Genomic DNA, 19,183 nt, shown 5'->3' on the forward strand with positions numbered 1-19,183 from the left:
TTATCCCCACCCCTTCAGGCCCATTTCTTCTGTCAGCAACCAACCAGCTTCTTCCTCCATTGACTGACATGCTTTGCAGCCAGTAAAATCCGCGATGTCATTACTGAGGTGAAATGACCTAGAAAGTGCAAGTACAACAGATTTCCTGGACAGTAATGCAAGCAAACTTTCTTTGATCTAGTGTAGCACCAGATGCCATGTTTTCAAATAAGAATACATGTTTATGATACCAAAACTGTACATCTGAGGCCTCAGTACTGAATACAAGTGCATCAATGCATGACAGGTAATGCTAATGCTTCTTTATCCTAGGCTAAATTAAATTTTTCAATTATTCCTTTAAACTCTGGAATGAGTTTGATTGCTCGTTACTGGACTCTTTTCATTGTCATTCTGGTCATGTAATGACCAGAATTGAACACGGTATTCTTAAAAGTTGAAATACTTTAATATGGTAGGTCACTGTGTGTACACAGAGTTAAACTACCAGCTTGAACCAGTATAAACCAGTGCTGGAAGTGATTGCTGAAATTTCCAGCAGGTAAATATATGTGCGTGCCTGTGTGTGGGTCTGTGTAAGAAGGCAGGCTTGAAGGGAGAGCCAAGCTTCTATCAAACTTGTCACCTACTACTACCACAAAACAGACACAGCTCTTGTGCAGGAAGCACAGCATAATCCGAAAGAAATGAAAAATACAAGCTGCAGAGCACTAGGCTGTATAGAAGCAGCAGGAATGACTCCAAACAGCTTGAAAGCATCAGGTGTTAATGCTGGCAGAGAAACTGAGCCTGGCCTTCATATTACTGGCTACAAATGCCATCAGGGGAAGCAGCTGACTGGTCACTGACAGGACAATTTCACACTCCAGGTGAAATGACCCACGAAGTGTAAGACAATCTGAAAGCAGCCAACAGAGGCTTATGTGGTAGCAGATATCATGATTTTTAAAATGGAAATATATGTTTGCTTAAACATTCCCAACTGCACATTTCAGTGAATAGATGTGTGTGGGGTATTTCACTTCACTTTTCCCTTGACAAGCAACAATATGGCTTCTAGCCAAACAAAGACTGACCTGTGTGGTTTTTTTTAGGGAGGCTGTACAGGCAAGGATGTGACTCGAGTATAACAAAGCAAAGTGCGGTATTATTATCCCTCTGCAAAGACATTGTGAAAAAACAATGTATCCAATTGTGGTGAAACTTGACAATAGCTTTATTTAACATAAATGTGTTGTGTTCAAACAATTATTCTTTAATTTTCAATTTTACTGTACATGTATACTGTAAAAGAAATCTCTCACGAGTAAAAAAAAAAAAATCAACACTACTCAATCAAACGACATTTTAAAAAAAGAAGATAAATATTCTTCTGAATAGCAGAATCATGAAAACCCTGGTAGCAGATCACTGGTCTCAAACCGCCACCCTGTATGTTTGGGGGCGGAAGGATTTCACGTAAAAGCATAATCCTGCGCTTTCAGGATTAAGACCCATCTGTATCTGGCCTCCTACCACCGTCTAAACTGCGGCACTGAAATAGTAAGAACACGGATATTCCCATTTACTCCACTAGATGTCAGTGTTACATACACACATGGAATAACCTTGGCTTTAGAAAATACCGCGTGACTAGAACCAGGAGAAAATGTCCTGACAGCTGCCTTTAGTTTCCTATTACCATAATAAAGCGCCAATAAGAATCAGTCACATGTTATAGGCACAGGATGACACGAGATTTGACAGATCCTTAATGGCGCTTTATTATGGTAATAGGAAACTCCAAAAAGGCAGCTGCCAGTGCAGAATTGTAAATGTTTAATAGCAGTACCTTACTGCAATCTTCATTGTTGTGGTTTATAAGAAACTAATATGCTGTGTGTAGCGCGTTTTCACAGTTTGAGCAGTCACGCAACGTATTGACTTATACAGTACAAGTTCTATTAACAGTCTATTTTCAGTTTCCAGCTCTGGCATTATCCTGCATCTTAATAATGAGCGCTAAGTTCTGTGGCTCATTGAAAAAGGCAATCTACAGGAAAACAGGATCGTAAACAGTCACAAGTTTAACGAAGTCAGAATTTAATTACGTGTAACGAGTACCATGCGCTGTTTTTCTTGTTTTAACCACAAGTTTGGTTGCCTCAGATCCGATTCCAGCTCACTGTATTCCCCGACTATCTGCATCTAGGAAAAACAAACTGGATCTGTAAAAAACGTATGAAAATGTGTTGTGCACCCTCGACTAAAAAGTACTACTGCTAAAGTAGTACAGTAATGCTTTTCTACCTGGATCCGATTTGAAATCAGACTCGTTCATATCCATTAACAGTCGATCAAGGACCGCATGGGGCTCTTATACTGTCAGGGAAATACTGGAGTGGAATCTATAATATAGAATTTATTTATAGTAATTATACAAAAACTTAAGAGAAGAACATAATCAAATGATTATATGTACAATAAAATGTGATAATAATGTTAAAAAAAAGAAAGCTGATTAGATTAGGGGGGTAATAAATATATTTTAAAGCATTGGTGTGCACTCAGGCGGCCTGCTACAAAATACTTGTATTTAATGGACACTTGGATGAACTAACTATAAATACTCATAGGGTCATAGCTATGGTACAGTTTACGAGCTTGCAATATTTGGTGCCTAGACATAAGTCACTAATATCGCCAAATAGGTCCTTAGATATACAGCACGTTAATAAAATACAAGTAATCGCTTTGCGCATGTTCAGTATGGGGCAAGGAAGTGGTTGGCTAACCGGACGTCGCGCGCATGCGCGATCTAAACCTGCCTGGTTGTTGACAGGGAAGCAGACAACGGAGCGGACAGAGGTAACTGGGAATTAATCCATTTATAGATAAAATACGATATCTCACCAGCAAGAAACAGAATTGGAGAAAAATAAAAAGGGGAATGCGTCGTATACTGAGTTGTCACTATCATGTAGACGGAAATGCATCAAATAAATTAAACGCGGTCGTGCAATATTCCAAATGAATACAGTGTAAACATTTTAAATGCACGATTTATGTATGTGGTTCGTTTAATTGCGTTGCATGGTTTATGCAATGGAGAGCGGTTTCTGTGTTTTTAGCTGTCTAAATGAGTTTGCATATTTGTGCAATGCTGCTAGAGATGTATAATAATAACAGTTTTCTGGATTTTACGTAGTCCTGTTATTCTTAGTATGTATTTAACAATGCACGTTTAATGTTTAAAATGTTAAGTTTGCAGATTTGTTTTTTTTCGGATAATGTAAAGTAAATGATGTGTAGGATTTTTAAAAACGATATAGTTTAAATGCACATTATTTGTTGTTCAGCCAATAGATCATTAGCTGAAATGTCGAAACCGCTTATCAGTATTTATTTATTTATTTGTTTATTTATTTATTTATTGTACGTTTTATAGGGTACCGATTTGTAGTTTATTCACGGTCTTCAGTGTATTCGAGTTGTGGCCGCAGGGCCCGCAGAAGGAAATATTTAAGTCTCGCTTTGTATTATTGTTGGTACAATTAACATATGTGTGTTGGCCCTGAGGGGACGAAGTGAATCAACCAGAAGATGACACTTAAAACCGCTTAGAAGTGTTTGTTTTTATTTTTTTATTGAAGTTTGTACCGATGCATTTTGTGGAGGGAATGGACGTACAAAGTCAATTTAACATGTGGCTACCATCTGGTAACAATTTGTATCACAGGAATTTGCACCTTCTTCATGTATAGCTCTGAACAGATATCCCAGCTCCTCCTCAATCTGTACCCCTCTAAAATTCACTAACAGAGCCCCAAACTCTCCCTTAATCTGTACTCTACCCCTCTATACTTTAACAGAGCCCCCAACTCTACCTCAGTCTGTACCCCTCTATACTGTAACAGAGCCCCCAACTCTACCTCTATCTGTACCCCTCTATACTGTAACAGAGCCCCCAACTCTCCCTCAGTCTGTACCCCTCTATACTGTAACAGAGCCCCCAACTCTACCTCTATCTGTACCCCTCTATACTGTAACAGAGCCCCCAACTCCCTCAATCTGTACCCCTTTATAGCTCTCTGTGACAGAGCCCCCAACTCTCTCAATGTATCTGTTAAACAGTTGCAAGTTTATTTGATTGAAAAAGCAATGTAACCTAGTTTTATCTCCTAAGGAGCACCCCTGGGGGTCATTAGTTTAGCCAGGACATAATTGTTTTGTATTGGAATACCTGCCTTTGATTGTGTCCACAACACCCCTGGTCAATGGGATCCAAAGTGCCTGCTGGTTAAACATCTTATCTAAAGGACGTCCCTCCAAAGCTATACTAACCTGTTATTCATTGTGTATTTTATTATGTTTTACAGCACCACTCATGGTCCAATCCAGGGACTTTTTTTTTATACTTTGGTTATCATTGGTGGATTGTTTAAATGTATAGATTATGAATATGATTTACAAAACGATGAAGGAGAACACAAGGAAGTGCATTGCCAATAATATATATATATACACACACAAATATATAACGATATACATATATATATTTATGTATAATGATAAGTTTATCAAGAATAGTTAAATTACATTTCATTGGTTTCACCCATGGGGTGACATTTTGCAGAAAATGTTGTGTTGCCTCACAAGAAGAACATTGTGCCAGGTGTGTGGCAGCCGCCTTTTCCACTGTGCTGTAAAAAGACATGATTCACTCAGTAAGATAAAAAAAAAAAAAAAAAAAAAAAACGCTTTAAATCACATTTTCTGTATTATAATTGTTCCTCTTTAATTGCATATTGCATGTCTCGTAAACAGGGAAATGTACTTTAAATTAAGGGGTATTTTCAACACATCTCAATAAATGGGAAAGTCAAGCCCTGAGTAAAATGAAATGAGATAGAGGTGTGCCCTCACCATACATGAGTACAAGCAGCACAAACTGCACCACACAGTTCAGCACAGCTCCTGGTATGCGTTTCTATTTTAAGTTTTAGTCAACCAGAGAGGTCTTCAATATGTTTTTGTTTGTTTGACAAAGTAATGACATACAGTATGCCCCAGTACTCTTCAAGGCCAGAAGATTGAATTGCAATGATTCTCATTAGTATAATTCAGTAACATTATCAGCTGCTTTACAGTTTTCCATAACTTTCCTTTGTAAAACAATTGTAGCGGTTTGTTTACTATGGTGAGCTGAGGCACTGGGAGGCAGTGCAGCCTAGTGGTTAGAGCTGAAGGACAGAGGTGCAGTGTGGGCTGGTGTGATTTAATGGTAATCACACACACAACACACCTACATCAATATAGGTATATGTACAGCTTGCTGATAACTTCTTCAGAGGTCATGTAGGCTCCAATTTAGATGACATCAGGTTTTCAGTCTTATGACTGTCACAGCTGACTAAAAATTATAGTTACAGTGAGTGGGTGTGTGGGGGAGCCTGTGTGGAATACTTCACTTTGGACGACCCAGGTCAGAACAAAATGCTTCTATATGTAATAAACTCAAGTGTTACTGTCAGGTCAGGTGAGTTCAGAAGCATTTTATTACATATTCAAGTGTAGATGAATATGTAATTATGGGCATTCCTGCATAAATTCGCAAATAGGGGGTGGAGATGCAAATGAGGGTTTTCAAATATTATAATGAGATGTACGAAATCTGCAGACAATTGCGACACTTACAGTTGCATCAGTTTTTTAAGAACTTTTGAAACCATGTTTTAAACAGTCGCAATTGTTGCTGTTATTTCCCAGTCTGCTTTTTCTCATGCATTGCCAGTTGTGCTCAATGCAGTTTTGCGGCAAACAGCCAAATACTTATTTTTCCCTAAAAGCAGGGTGTACTTACAATCCTTGAAAACAAATCTCTATGACATTTCTGGTTTCCCCAATGTGTTGGGAGCAATAGACTGCACACATGTGCCACTAACCCCTCCAACTCATTCTGAGCATCTTTTAGCACTGTACCACTGACTAGCTTAAATAAAAGCAGACAGTATACACTTGGCTTATAGGCTACTCATGATAATACAAATTACTTGTATTATGCAACATTTGTTGCTGGTCCCTTGAAATTTGTATTAACGAGAATTGAATGTCAACAAAATGACTGATCGGTACACCTACCCCTGTGTTCCACCTTATAAAGATTGCTAGTGTAATGGCATTATGGAGAAAAGGGGAGCCATTCCGCCTTATAGCCTGTTTTGCGGTATAAAGGGCTACCTTATAACAAGAGCACAGTAGTTGGTTGATCTCAAAACTCTTTTATTTTGATTGTATTTTGATACCATTCTTCTTATCTCTCCCACAGAGCTACAGTAGAACATCATGCAAGGCTCTTGAGCTCAGCAGAACCAGGCATCTCCAGCTGTCACCTCTAACCCTAAGCTCCTAACATGGCTGATGTTGAATATGTCTGCTTTGTGGACCGAGACAAGATGGGTGAGCTGTGCCAGAACAGCGGCCCCGGCCAGCTCACCTGCACCGACCCCCGAGAACTCAAGCAGCTGGCCCGGCAGGGACACTGGGCAAAGAACCACAGCATCCGGGCGCAGGTGTACCAGCAGCTCATCAAGGGCATCCCCTGCCGCACTGTGACGCCTGACGCAGAGGTGTACCGCGACATCGTAGACAAGGTTGTGGGGAAACGCAAGGTCAGCTCCCTGCCTCTGCCTGAAATTGTGGATGGCAGCCCGGTGCCCGGCTACTGCCTGAACAGAGAGGGGGTCGGGGCGGCACACAAGATAGTCACCTGCATCGCCAACCAGTTCCCCGACATCTCCTACTGCCCAGTGCTGCCTGCCATCGTGGCACTGCTGCTTCACTTCAGCCAGGATGAAGCCGAGTGCTTTGAGAAGGTTTGCCGCTTACTTGCCTGCAATGAGCCAGGCCGCCGCATGATTGACCAGACTTTCCTGGCTTACGAGTCGTCCTGCATGACCTTCGGAGATCTGGCCAGCAAGTACTGCCCCGGAGCTCACAAGCTCATCCTCGCCACCTCCAGGTCCCAGGATGTGCTGGAGGTGTACTCAGACTGGCTGCGCTGGATATTCGGAGACCTGCCCTTGCCGTTCGCGGCCCGGGTCCTGGATGTCTTCCTAGTGGAGGGCTACAAGATCCTGTACCGGGTGGCCCTGGCCCTGCTCAAGTTCTTCCGCAAGATGAGGGTCGAGGTGCTGGAAGAGAGCGGGGGGGCAGGGGGGACAGGGGGGGACCTCCAGGATGAGATGCAGATCTTCGTTCAGAGAGTGGGCAAATTTGTGACCCCCGAGAAGCTCCTGGAAAAGGCCTTTGGTATCCGCCTGTTCAGCCGCAAGGAGATCAGGCTGCTGCAGATGGCCAACGAGAAGTCTTTGAAGCAGAAGGGCATCACAGTCAAACAGAAGAGGTAGCTTTAAGATATTAGTTGAATACAGGGTAAAAGCATTGAAAGAAGTTAACCACAGTAAATGCCCCACCTGCAGTGGTATTGCATGCATTATAGAAAGTAAATTCATTAGTTCATTACATTATACAAAAAAATCATTATTTTTATAGATTACTATTAACAAGAATGTCCCAGAGTGTACGTGGTATGCAGTAAAATGTCAAGTTTTATTAACACAAACACAAACAATATATTTCATGAAACCCAGCAAATACACATACAGTAGGTTTGCAAAAACAGCCAAAAACTAAAACAAAAAATCTAGAAAGTAAATGTGATCTCCTGGACACTTGCCAGCTGGTTTGCCCCTCCTTCACTCTTCTCCATTCAGCAATCAGGCTTAATACTGCTGTGCAAACAATGCCTCCATCAATCCTAGAGCCCCTTTTCTCATTCACATTTTCACCTTCTTAATCACAACTTAACAGCAAACAGCAGTTCTGATTCTACCTGAGGGACCGGGCAATCATTTTCCCTCCAGTGGATTGCCTAGGTACTGCAGTTGCTTTTTTGCATTGTGTTTTACCTGCATTCACCCTGTCACAAAGGCTGTCAGTTTGTGCTCTACTTGCAACTAAATTGCTGCATGCTCATATCGTTTCATTGATCTACAGATATTTTCACTTGCTTTAAAATAGGGAATGTATATTTACAGGTGGTTCTGATTCCCAGGTAAAAAGAAAATCTTAGAAAATGTGTTGGGAAAGGGGGTAAAACCGCGCCCTGTTTTACCATACGTGTTACCAATAAATAAGAATCAATAAGATTTCAATTTAAATGTACAGCTATGTAACACACATATTAAAAAGAAAACGCATGTACTTGATTTTTATAAAAACAGGACCCTGATCATTGAAAAGAAAAAAAAGTCATTTTGCAGAGTAAGTAGCTTCAGATTTCATGTTCTTTTATGTCTACTGTTCCCTTACCTTTTTATGACGTTTGGAATTCTTCTGACAAGTTTGTTTTGCAATGACTCAATATTGTGTTTTTTTTTTTTGTTTTTTTTTTATTTATTTGAAACCTGTGTTAAGCTGATTTCAGGAGCTGCTTTTCGATTCTGGTTGCCTGCCATTGACACAATAAGCCAGATCAGCCAATGTGTCTATATCAGTACGCGCCAGCACCATCTAGTGCACAGCAGTGCACTGAACAAGGCACCAGCTGAAACATTTATCTACTTTAGTTTCTGATTGAGCATTCGTAGTGCCAGCTAAACCAAATTTAAGAAATTGCAAAACTGTCGCTAGATAGCACTGGCTTTTATAGCTATGAAGACACTTTGGCAGGCAACTAAAACTGACATCTTCAAAATGTGCTTCCAAGGTCACAATAAAAAAAATAAAAAAAATGTAAAACTACCTCTTGTGGGTTACAAATGGACTTGGGTTTAGCCCTATAGTCACAATCCCTAATAACGCTGTACCAGGACAGAGCATTACAGGTTACCAAGGGGCTGTTCAGACAGCACAGAGGTTTGTTCCCCAGGATTTCCAGTATTACCATTCAGTCCCTGGATTGATTTATTGATTGAGAGTTTCATTGCACAGCCTTGGGGTATTCTCCGGCACTGGGTATCATGTCACTCATAACGGTTCCTTTCTGTTTCTGTCCTGTGCTTTTCACGACCTCCTCCTGTCTGCTCTGCCGCGTTCTCTCTGCTCTGTGCTCTGTGTCTCCTCTAACGTGTCACCCTCTAGGAGGTAAGTCACTGCACCACTCTGCTCTGGATCATTCAGGTGAACTTTTTTTTGGTTCTTCTATAAGTAACTCTTTGCTGTTAGGACTCCAGTGGAAGGAGGACTACAGGTGGGATTGTACGCTTTGTAACCAAACATTAAGAGACCCAAAAACGCATCACTTACTGTCAAATAAACATTCAGTGATCAATTTATCTCCCTGGTATCCTTATCGGAGCCTCGCTAGACTAAAGCTCTTCCCTTTGTTTTTTGATAAGAAACAGCAAAGTCGTCTTGCTTTTAAATAATAATGTTTTCTTCATGAGCTCAAGCGGACAGCTGCCGGGCTGGCCTTTCTCCTCCATGGGCCGGTAGCTTGCCAGCCTATGCTGTAGAGCGGCTGGGTGTAAAGATCAGAGGGTGCCCGCTGACCTTTAGTTCTCCTGCGCCGCTGTAGGGATTTTTGCGGCGGTGAGAGAACGCAGTCGAAGACTTCTGCTACAGTACTTCTTCTAAGTTGCCTTGTTTTCTTCACAGACGGAACGTGCATCTGGTGGTGGACACAGAGAGTTTCAAATCTGACATTGTGAGTGTGAAGGAGATGCGTGATATCTGGGCCTGGATCCCGGAGAGGTTCGCTCTCTGCCAGCCCCAGCTGCTGTTCACCACCTCCGAGCACGGCTGCAGTCTCAACAGGTAGTGCACGGGAACAGAGCCATCACCCTTAAGCTGAGGGAACACAAAGCCACTTTTCAGGAAAAGCGGCTTGAAACCTGGTTCCAGGAGGCCGGGAGACCTTGTCTCCTGAAATCTGAAAGTTCCAGCTGTTCTCTCAGCTTTATAAACATTTCCCCATAGTAAAAGCATAGCAAAATGTAATAACGGAGAGTATAGCTTTGTATAAAATCACAAAAAAAAAACCAAACAAAAAAAAAAACCACTAGGAACAAAATTACATACAAGGGTAAAAACTTTTAGAATAGATACAGTTCATTTAACCCTTTCTGGTCTGTTCTCTCTCAGGTTCTATGCACAGTCCGAGGGTTATGAGCCCACTCTCCTGCTCATCAGGACCACAGACCAAGAGGTAAGAATGATCTGGTGCGATCATCTCTGCACAAAACGTGGAGACACAATTCAATTCCAGAGTGTATTCCTGAGATTGAAAATACAATTCTAGCAAAGACTTACCGCTGTGTCAAAATGTGTGTGTGGGGTGGGGGGGGAATCTTGCAATGTGGACGACACTAATGTTCGTATAATATATATTCTGCTTTCTGTGAATGAGGAGGATGGCATTGAAGTTACCAAAGGGGTGGTGCCTTAGCAGCATTAAACAACGGCTCTGTTCAGAATGGCGTAACTCCCTGCAGCTCTCTCACAGAGCCTCACGACGCACTGCAGAAGAGGAACAAAGCAGAACATGCAGTGCAATCAGACTGCGGCTCAGGCAGCGCGGCTAATGCTGAATCCTCTTAACAAAAGAAATGTGTTTTATGACCTCTGGAAGGACATTAGAAGAGCACAGTGACTCGTGTGGTCTGATAATGCATCGTCTGTTATTTGCAGAACTGCCATGATCTGACATTGCAGTATGTTGTATTGATGAGTCAGGTATTGGTGGGGGAAAACACTTATTAAAACCTTTTTATGAAAAATCAGTTTCTAAGAATGATACATTGGGGAGAGTTAACTGTTTAAGACCCTGATATTGATGTGTGATACAGGCATCTAAAATGTCTTTGTCAGTTTTGTTTTGAAGTGACTTCACATTAAAATCAGCTGTACTGTTTAATTATTTTGATTTAACTGTAAATTATTAATAATAAATAAGTAGATAGTATAGTGTAGGGTGCTGTGTAAGATACAAGCTGGTTTTCAGCCACTCAAGGGCAGAGCAGCCAGTAGCCTTTTTGACCTCTTGTATAATATAGCATCCTTTACGATTTTCTATATTTCGAATTTATATAGAGAGAGACAGACGGAGAGACAGACAGACAGACAGACAGACAGACAGATCTAGTGATAATCTTAAAAATATTTAGCTACTTATCATTAACTAAAAATGTGATTCTCGTACGCCATTGGAGCAAATCCATGTGTATGTGATCAGTGTAAAGTGTGTACACACATTTTCAGTTGCTTCCATTTTCATTAACTGCACGTGGGTTTATTAATAAAAGCAGATTGCAGATGAGCAGCTGTGACAGTCATGTGGTCTACAGCTGTAATCTGAAGTTGCAGTTTAAACCTGTCCACTAGGGGAGCCAGTCTCTGAAATGCAATGAATTGTGAATGGTGCTGCAGCCCTCTTTGACAGTGCGGTGCCTGTGTGTTTGTTGAACCTGTCCCCAGGTGTGTGGAGCGTACCTGTCGACTGACTGGGCAGAGCGCAGGCGTAATGGGAACAAGCTCAGCTTCTTCGGGACTGGAGAGTGCTTTGTCTTCAGGGTTAGTACTTGGGAAGAGCCCACACTCTCTCATACAGTTATACAAGGATACTGCATGCAATGCATCACAGTGTTTTCATTTGTGCAGATTTGGCGTAGTGTCTTAGAATGTAAGCTGGACCACAACTGGTTTCAGCAAAAATGCACAGAAAATAGCATATATCCATAGGCTATAACCTAAGTTGAAATACAAAAGGAACATACTTTTCAAAATGAAAAAAATACCATTTTCAGTGAATGAACAAATGCCTATTTTATGCATTTTTATTACCCTGCAAAAAATTGTACAAATGTTTTATATTTGTCAAGAGAGCAGTAATCACATGAGCCACAAGAGGGCGCTCCACCTTTATGAAAGGTGTTCATGATCTCACTGTCTCCAGATTCAAATGATAGTGGGACAGTGCAATGTTTGTTTTCGTACTGTATTGTGTGTTTGTGTCATCGGTGCAAGACCCATAAACACCCAGTTCATTGATACCGTTTGTCAGGAGTTGAGCTTTGATCACTTTAAAATAAGTTAAAACACTGAAATCAAATACTGAAAGGACCAAGAAGAGTAATTACTGGAAGTGTGTTCAATACCATTTTATCAAACTTCTATAAGAAAAAATACTGGTATTTTTCTGTGTGCTTTTAATATTACAAACTGTTTTATCCAGGACACACTCGTGTGACTATTTTAAGACAGCAAACTCCCTTTAAGATGCACTCGTTCACAATGAGTGCTGTTGCTCAGTTGCTTTGCTTTTCTCAATTCACTAAATCTAACTGCATTCTTGTTTGAGGGCCTGTGTTCTTTTAGTTGTGTAGACAGGTCCTAATAAAGTGGCCAGGCAGTGCAATACTCTCTGGAGCTGGGAAATACTGCTGGGCCTTTTTTAAATTAGTATTATTGCTTTCTGTTTGAAAGCACATTCAGCATGTTTATATCTTTTCTTGAGGCATGTGAAAAGAGCTACACAATAAATCTACATTATGTGCTGCTTCTGCACATTTCCGGCGCAGCGCACAAACCCCATTATCAGTTGTATTTCTTTGGAAACGTTTTTCTTTTTTCCTGTGCAATGCAGCTTCAGCTCGGGCCGGTCAAGCCTAACAGAAGAGCTGGCACTTTTCAGCTTCATCCAAACCATGTACACTGCAACTCAAAACCTGCGGCACAGTAACACCTGAGCTCCCTGATACCCGACACTGTCTGAGAGAAGACCAAGACATAGCCACATCAGGGATTACCTACCCAGCTACAGGGATCACATTGCATGGGTGGCCATGCAGCCACTGGTAGAAAATAAAGGGACTTGTGGTTACTGATGTTTGCCACTGATAGAAACTTTTTTTTTCCCTCTGGATATTATGACATTATCTGTTTCTTCTTTGTCAAAAAGAGTACTTGGGAATAGGATACTCGGCTCCAATTTTATAACAAAATAGCATAAGACATTCACAAACGAAGGGTCATTCGGCCCATTGGCGTTCGTCCTAGTAGCTGGTTGATCCCAGAACCTTGCCTAGTGATAGTTTAAATAATCCCAATGCTTCAGCATCAACAACATGACTCGCTAGCTCCTCACCAGCATTAATCTGTTTGCTCTTTGCTAGACAATCCAAGACCACAATATCCTTTTTGTATCGCGGGGACCAGAATTGAACACAGTATTCTAAGTGCATTCTGTGCTGTTTTTTGTTTTTTTTTGGTGGTGGTGATTCAGAGACTTGGCAGATGGATTCCTGTTGTTTTTATATATATATATATATATATATATATATATATATATATATATATATATATATATATATATATATATATATATATATATATAATTTACTCTTTTACTTCTTGCTGTAGTTGAAGCCAGAGGTGGAACGCTACGAATGGGTCGTGATCCGTCACCCTGAGCTGTCCCTGGCAGTGCCCCCCCGCAATGCCGAATCGCCGCAGCCCCCCAGCGAGGACGCCCCAGGCAGCTCGGACCGCCTCTCCCCCTTCCTGGATGCCCGCCACTTCAACGCTTCCAAAGCAGCCTCCATGTTCATGGCAGGGAGCCAGGAGTCCATTGTCATTGGTGAGTCAGCCCACGCAGGTTTCCTTTCATACGCAGGATGAGGGTACAGTAGTGCTGCAGATCCTGTTTATTTGTACTGGATTTACAGTACCAGTGCAGATTATGGAAACAATAAATGATTGACTGGGGGGTGGGGATTATATTGCTCATTTTTCTCCTCAATCAGACCAATAGATAATGGTCTCCTTTATTTCAATGAGCAAGCCATTCACAACTGGAAAGGTTCTCTTTTTTACAGGAAAGCAGTACAACTGGGGATGGGGAGTTTTATAGCCTGATAATCTCACTTGGGCTACGGGCTCACTTAATATCTCTGTGTCCCTAATTAGATTTAAATGAACAGTCTGTCCCACAAGCGCAGTGGTACTCTAAATATGATCCTCTTACTTCCAATGCAGAATAACTGGGTGTGACTTTTTCTCTTCATTTGAACCTCAAAAAAAAGACTGTCAAGGACAACACATACCAGACTAGGTAAAATAGAGAACTATTGGTAATAAATGGATCATATTTAAAATACCACTGCACTTTTGAGACAGATTGCTCATAACATTTTTTAAGAGGAAATGATGCAGGAATGTATTCAGTGATACCAAGATATTTAGTAAGTAAGGGGTCTTTGAGGAAAAATGGGCAATAAAATCTCCACCTACTGACTTTCTGCAAATCGTTTGTTGTTGTTTCCATAGTTTGTTTCGATACTGTCTGTTTGAGTAAAACCAGGTGTCCTCCATTGGTGTGTCCATTTTAGCTGACCCTGCCTGCTCTTTTCTTGGTCCAACCAGGAGGGGGCGACGGCAACGCACTGTACATTGATGCAGAGTTGAACCACGGGCGTACGGCACGCTGCAACACCTTCGACAACCAGCCGCTCTGCTCAGAGAACTTCCAGATCGCAGTGCTAGAGCAGTGGGGCTTCCAGGATGCCATGAGCTCCTAAGCAGAGCTCTGCAAGGGATCCGCAGCACCCAGCTAACAAAACCCCTGCTGGGGATAGACCTGGAGGAAGGGAAAGGGAGCAATGAGCTGCACGGCAGATAAGTTAATTCCTGGCTCCTCCCTTGGCTACACCTGCATAGAGGAGTCAGTAGCTATGATTCAGAACCAGCACAGCAATAAGCGTCTTGGTTATATTTGCTCACTGATTTTCACAGGTATGATTGACATTGATATTTTTGAATAGATGCTGCATAGTCAGTAGAGCTCTGAGGGGCTCTACCACTGATGAAAATTGCACATGAACCAGGGTGCTTTCTGGTGGTGCTAGGATTTATATTAGTTTTGAATCAAAGTTTTGATTGGATTGGTTCATCTGTCCACCATGTCTCATTGGATTCTTGCAACAATGCATACAGTAGGTGGCGCAGCAGGTCTTGTCTTTCATTTCTGGAGGCCTGGGTTTGAATTTGGTTGCTTGTCATTAGTTTGTTGGTCTCCATCTGGCCCCCAGTGGACATTAGTGTAATGCACATCACAAAACAAACATCACACAATTCAGCCAGTCTCTGCTTGAGAGACCCAGGACTGAATAGCAGGCAGGGAACTCAAGAGCCATTAGCTCTGTGTATTTAAACCATTTTTTCTTCAAAGCAGCAGCCTGAGAACTCAGCCCTGCACTTATAAAGACACAGGCTACTGTTTAATTGGCACTTTTTCGAAGTTTCCACTATTCCAGGTGGAATGATGAAGTTATCTGAACCTTACACAGTGTTTAAACGGCCGACCAGGTTTTTGATCAGAAGAATCAGTTGGAGGGTAAAAGTAATGTTTACATGTAGAGTCATATTTTTATTTTTTATGTTATATTTTGCATTGGGGGACATCTCTGTTTACAGGCCTTGATTTCAGATGCACATTCCTGGTCTTTTAAGCTAGTCACCCCCCCCCCGAAGACACTGTTGAGGCAAACCTAAGAAGCGAAGCAGTAACAAATTTCCTGGCAGACAAGGCAAGCAAACTGAGGACCTCCTTTACCAAGTGTAGTACCAGGTGTTTAAAAATGAAAATGCATGTTTACTATATTCACAACTGAACAGCAGATTACAGGACAACATCTGACACTCTGAAATCAGGTAGAACTACAGAGTCTAATCATGTAAATCATCCTTATTATAGCTATGTTGAGCGCTTATCTTTTAATGTAAGATTACATTTTTAATGTTTAATATTATTAGTATTTTTTTGTTATGTTTTTTCTAAGATTGGATTTTGAGTTGAAACTCAGGGTTCTGTGTGATTCTGTGCATACAACAGCAACAATTTTTTAGACACTTGTTTAGGTATGTTATTGAAATGACCAGTAATAAGGCCCCTGCTAACTCTCCCATGTCTAGGCTTATTAATAGTTGTTCATTATTATTATTATTATTATTATTATTATTTATTTATTAGCAGACGCCCTTATCCAGGGCGACTTACAATCGTAAGCAAATACATTTCAAGTATCATAGTACAAGTAATAATACAATTAAGAGCAAGATAAATACATGCAAATAGGAAGGAACCAATTATTTATTTACACAAACTCCTGCCTCCTGACCATATCAATAATATACTTAATTGAGGGTGGTTCTGCGTGACAGTGAGTTTTTTTTTAAAACATTTATTAAAACAGGGGAAACACTTTAAAATTGACTTTAACTGTAATATTTTGAAAGGGGGATCTGTCTGAATAATTGTTGGTGCCACGGTACAGAATATAGTGAAATATAATCTCGTGCAAGATATGTAGAGAGCAAGCAGCAGCTATTGCAACCCTTGCTGTGCAATCTCATATATCCACTCTGCACTCTTCTGGGTAATCTGAGAGAGAAACAGCTGTCCAGCTATTACAATGACTGGAGCTCCTCTCCCCCTCCTTACTTTATCAAGACGCAGACCTTACAATATTGTAGTTGTTTTATTGTCTGTACAATATCAGCTGTTTTATCTATCTATCTGTCTATCTGTTTATCTATCTATCTATCTATCTATCTATCTATCTATATATATCATTGTCATACATATCTGTCTACACAGAAATGAAGAAGCGCTGGTGCAAGTATCTTTATATATATATATATTTTTAATAATTGATACAAACAGGGGTCAAAACTAAAAGATGCCCTTCGCATCAAGTTTTTGCTGCTGTCAGTTTTTTTTTTTTTTTAAATATGATCTTTCAAATGGACTGCAATTTGCATATTAGAGTTGCTGTGGGCTTTGCAATAGTTTCTCCGTAGTATCGCATTTTTACCTATAGTTTGAGAACCACTCATCTTACTGGGATAACGTGGCATGCTAGTTCCTTACACCATTTATTTAGGGTATTCAAACGTACTTTATGTACACTTTCTTGTATATCTTCTGAAACTCCTCCACAGTTTTTGTGTTAAAGTTTGCACGAACATGAAAATATTATTGCAATTGATGTATGACATTCTGCCTTTTCACGATATTAACACCTTATTGGCTGAAAAACTCAAGGCTATATCTTGACTGAAGACTGACAACTTTGGATATAACTTTATACTGGATATGTAGCTCATGATGACATTTTTTTCCCCACAATACTGAAAATTGCTGAGCTGTTGATTGAAGGCTATATCTTGGTAACCCCATTTGTACTGCTGGAGTTATACTTTGTGTGTGTAGATGCATTCTGATTCTCTAGCATTGGGTACTATTATCGGAATCATTATACATTTTTAAAACTTTACTCCAAAGTGTAAAGTACATGATTTTGTTAATTTGGAGTAAAAAGCTTTGAACAATTTGTGGACAATTCAAAACCTGAATATACCCCCTTTTTGTTTTTGTTTTAAATATATAAATGTATAGATATTTACAGTATATAATGTAACCGTCAACTGACGTATCCTTGTATTGTATTTTCAGTGTTTTATGTTGTGACATGTCTACAGCTTGATGTGTTTAAATCTTGATCTTTGTGTAGTGAACTTGGCATTGAGTTTCATCATGCAGAATTGTGAAAATCTAGAATTCACTGTTATAAAGTATTTGAATGTAAACTGTTATACAATGACTACAGTAGAATAAAGTAATAGATTGCTTTTGCCTCCAAGTGATCAGTCTCTTAGCAGTTCATGGAATATTATGGAAACAGGAATTGACTTATCTCTCGACTATGAATGAGATCCCATTCGGGTACACTCTTGCTCTGCCTGTCTGATTCAGTGTTGCATCCACTGGTCCACACTGGGTTCCAGTGACAGCTCCATTCAGCCTCATTCCTCCCTCATGCCTTGTTCCCGGTTGGTCCCATTCTGGATTTCACTCAGATTCTAGTGTCACCCATTCAGCCAAGCCATTTGCACCACATGCTGTACTGTCAGTCAGGCACAGCTTAAAGGCAAACTGCCACTCCCTTATAAGTCCATAAGGTGTGTAACAATCCACCTGCAATACATGTAAGGTTCCTTAAGGGATACATCATATGTACGTGTACCGTATACCTGCACAAATAGGTGCATAGGCTTACACTTGGGTACAGTATACGCTGTTCTCTGTAAAAATACATTCAGCTCTTTTGGTTTCATTTATAAGCCCATGCGTCATGTGGGTGGATTTCTATAGATTAACAGCCCTACATAAGCCTGTCACAGGTATCACGTGGTTCAAATCACATTTATTCAAGCATTTGTATGATTTAGTGACTTTGGTCATGTCTCAGTGACACACGATATCTTATGAGGAAGCATCATGAATCATTGATGCACAGCATTTCCCACTACTGTCCACTGAACAGATGTCTAGCTATTTCTTAAGCCGGAGTAAATTAAACATGTGTTGTGATTCACCAATACACCTTTGTATAGCATGGCAACACTGTTCCAATTCTGAGCTCCCAAGCACTTACACTGTGTGTGCCATGTCTTTCAATGTTATTGTACAATAATTGTGGATTTCTATATTGTGTTAATTATTTGGTTGGAGTGATACCTGCTTTTTTTTATACCATTGATGCATACGTTTACAAAACAGCTGATGCATTTATTCATCAACTCAACAAAAAAGAAAAAAAATAAATAAATAACAGCAGTAATACGAGTCAATTTGGAGATGCAGATAAGCAATATCATCTTTGAACATGTATCACATGTCATAATGCTAAACGAAATGCTGAGCACCAATCTGAACTTCCATTGTAAATGTTTCATTTTTGTCTGTGAGATTCCAGTTTTTGTATCCGATATATAATAAACTCCCTCTTTCCAAACAGCTCATCATTAAAAGCACTTTATTGCTCACAAAGCTAGCTAGCTGTGAGGCCTTCCCCCCACATGATAGTGGAGGGGCTGATGATGCTGTTAATCTATTTATAGACCCCTTCCACCATGGAACTCATCCCCTCTCCCTTCTACACACTCACTGCACCTCTCAGGCGTTCCGTCAAATAGCTCCAGGGGGCGCTGGTGTGCAGTCTATCGGTTTCTTTGAATTCACTGCAGTCTGCTGTCTTCTGAAGAAGCTGCTGATGAAACAGGGAGCTTGCTGGCTGAGAGGGGAGAAAGGACAGTAACACGGAACAGCACTGCAGGAAATAGAGGAGAATCTGTGGACAGC

The 19,183-nt window shown here is 40.6% G+C and overlaps 1 protein-coding gene across 3 annotated transcripts; it reads left to right on the top strand.

The window, feature by feature from the left end:
- Positions 1-1,745: 1,745 nt before the first annotated feature.
- On the top strand, positions 1,746-17,681 carry tbc1d24 (TBC1 domain family, member 24). 3 transcript variants are annotated; one of them, XM_058995786.1, is made up of 7 exons: positions 1,746-1,769; positions 6,308-7,384; positions 9,640-9,798; positions 10,126-10,189; positions 11,458-11,553; positions 13,402-13,618; positions 14,404-17,681. In XM_058995786.1, exons 2-7 carry the CDS (start codon positions 6,393-6,395, stop codon positions 14,556-14,558), a joined length of 1,683 nt encoding a protein of 560 aa, XP_058851769.1. In that variant the 5' UTR covers positions 1,746-1,769; positions 6,308-6,392; the 3' UTR covers positions 14,559-17,681. The 3 variants fall into 3 exon arrangements, with proteins under 3 accessions (XP_058851769.1, XP_058851770.1, XP_033908408.3); XM_058995787.1 differs by lacking the exon at positions 1,746-1,769 and adding an exon at positions 2,748-2,847 and having other exon boundaries at positions 14,370-17,681; XM_034052517.3 differs by lacking the exon at positions 1,746-1,769 and adding an exon at positions 2,748-2,847.
- The last annotated feature ends 1,502 nt before the right edge of the window (positions 17,682-19,183 follow it).

This window comes from Acipenser ruthenus, chromosome 22, assembly GCF_902713425.1.
Source record: "Acipenser ruthenus chromosome 22, fAciRut3.2 maternal haplotype, whole genome shotgun sequence".
Lineage (NCBI taxonomy): Eukaryota > Metazoa > Chordata > Actinopteri > Acipenseriformes > Acipenseridae > Acipenser > Acipenser ruthenus.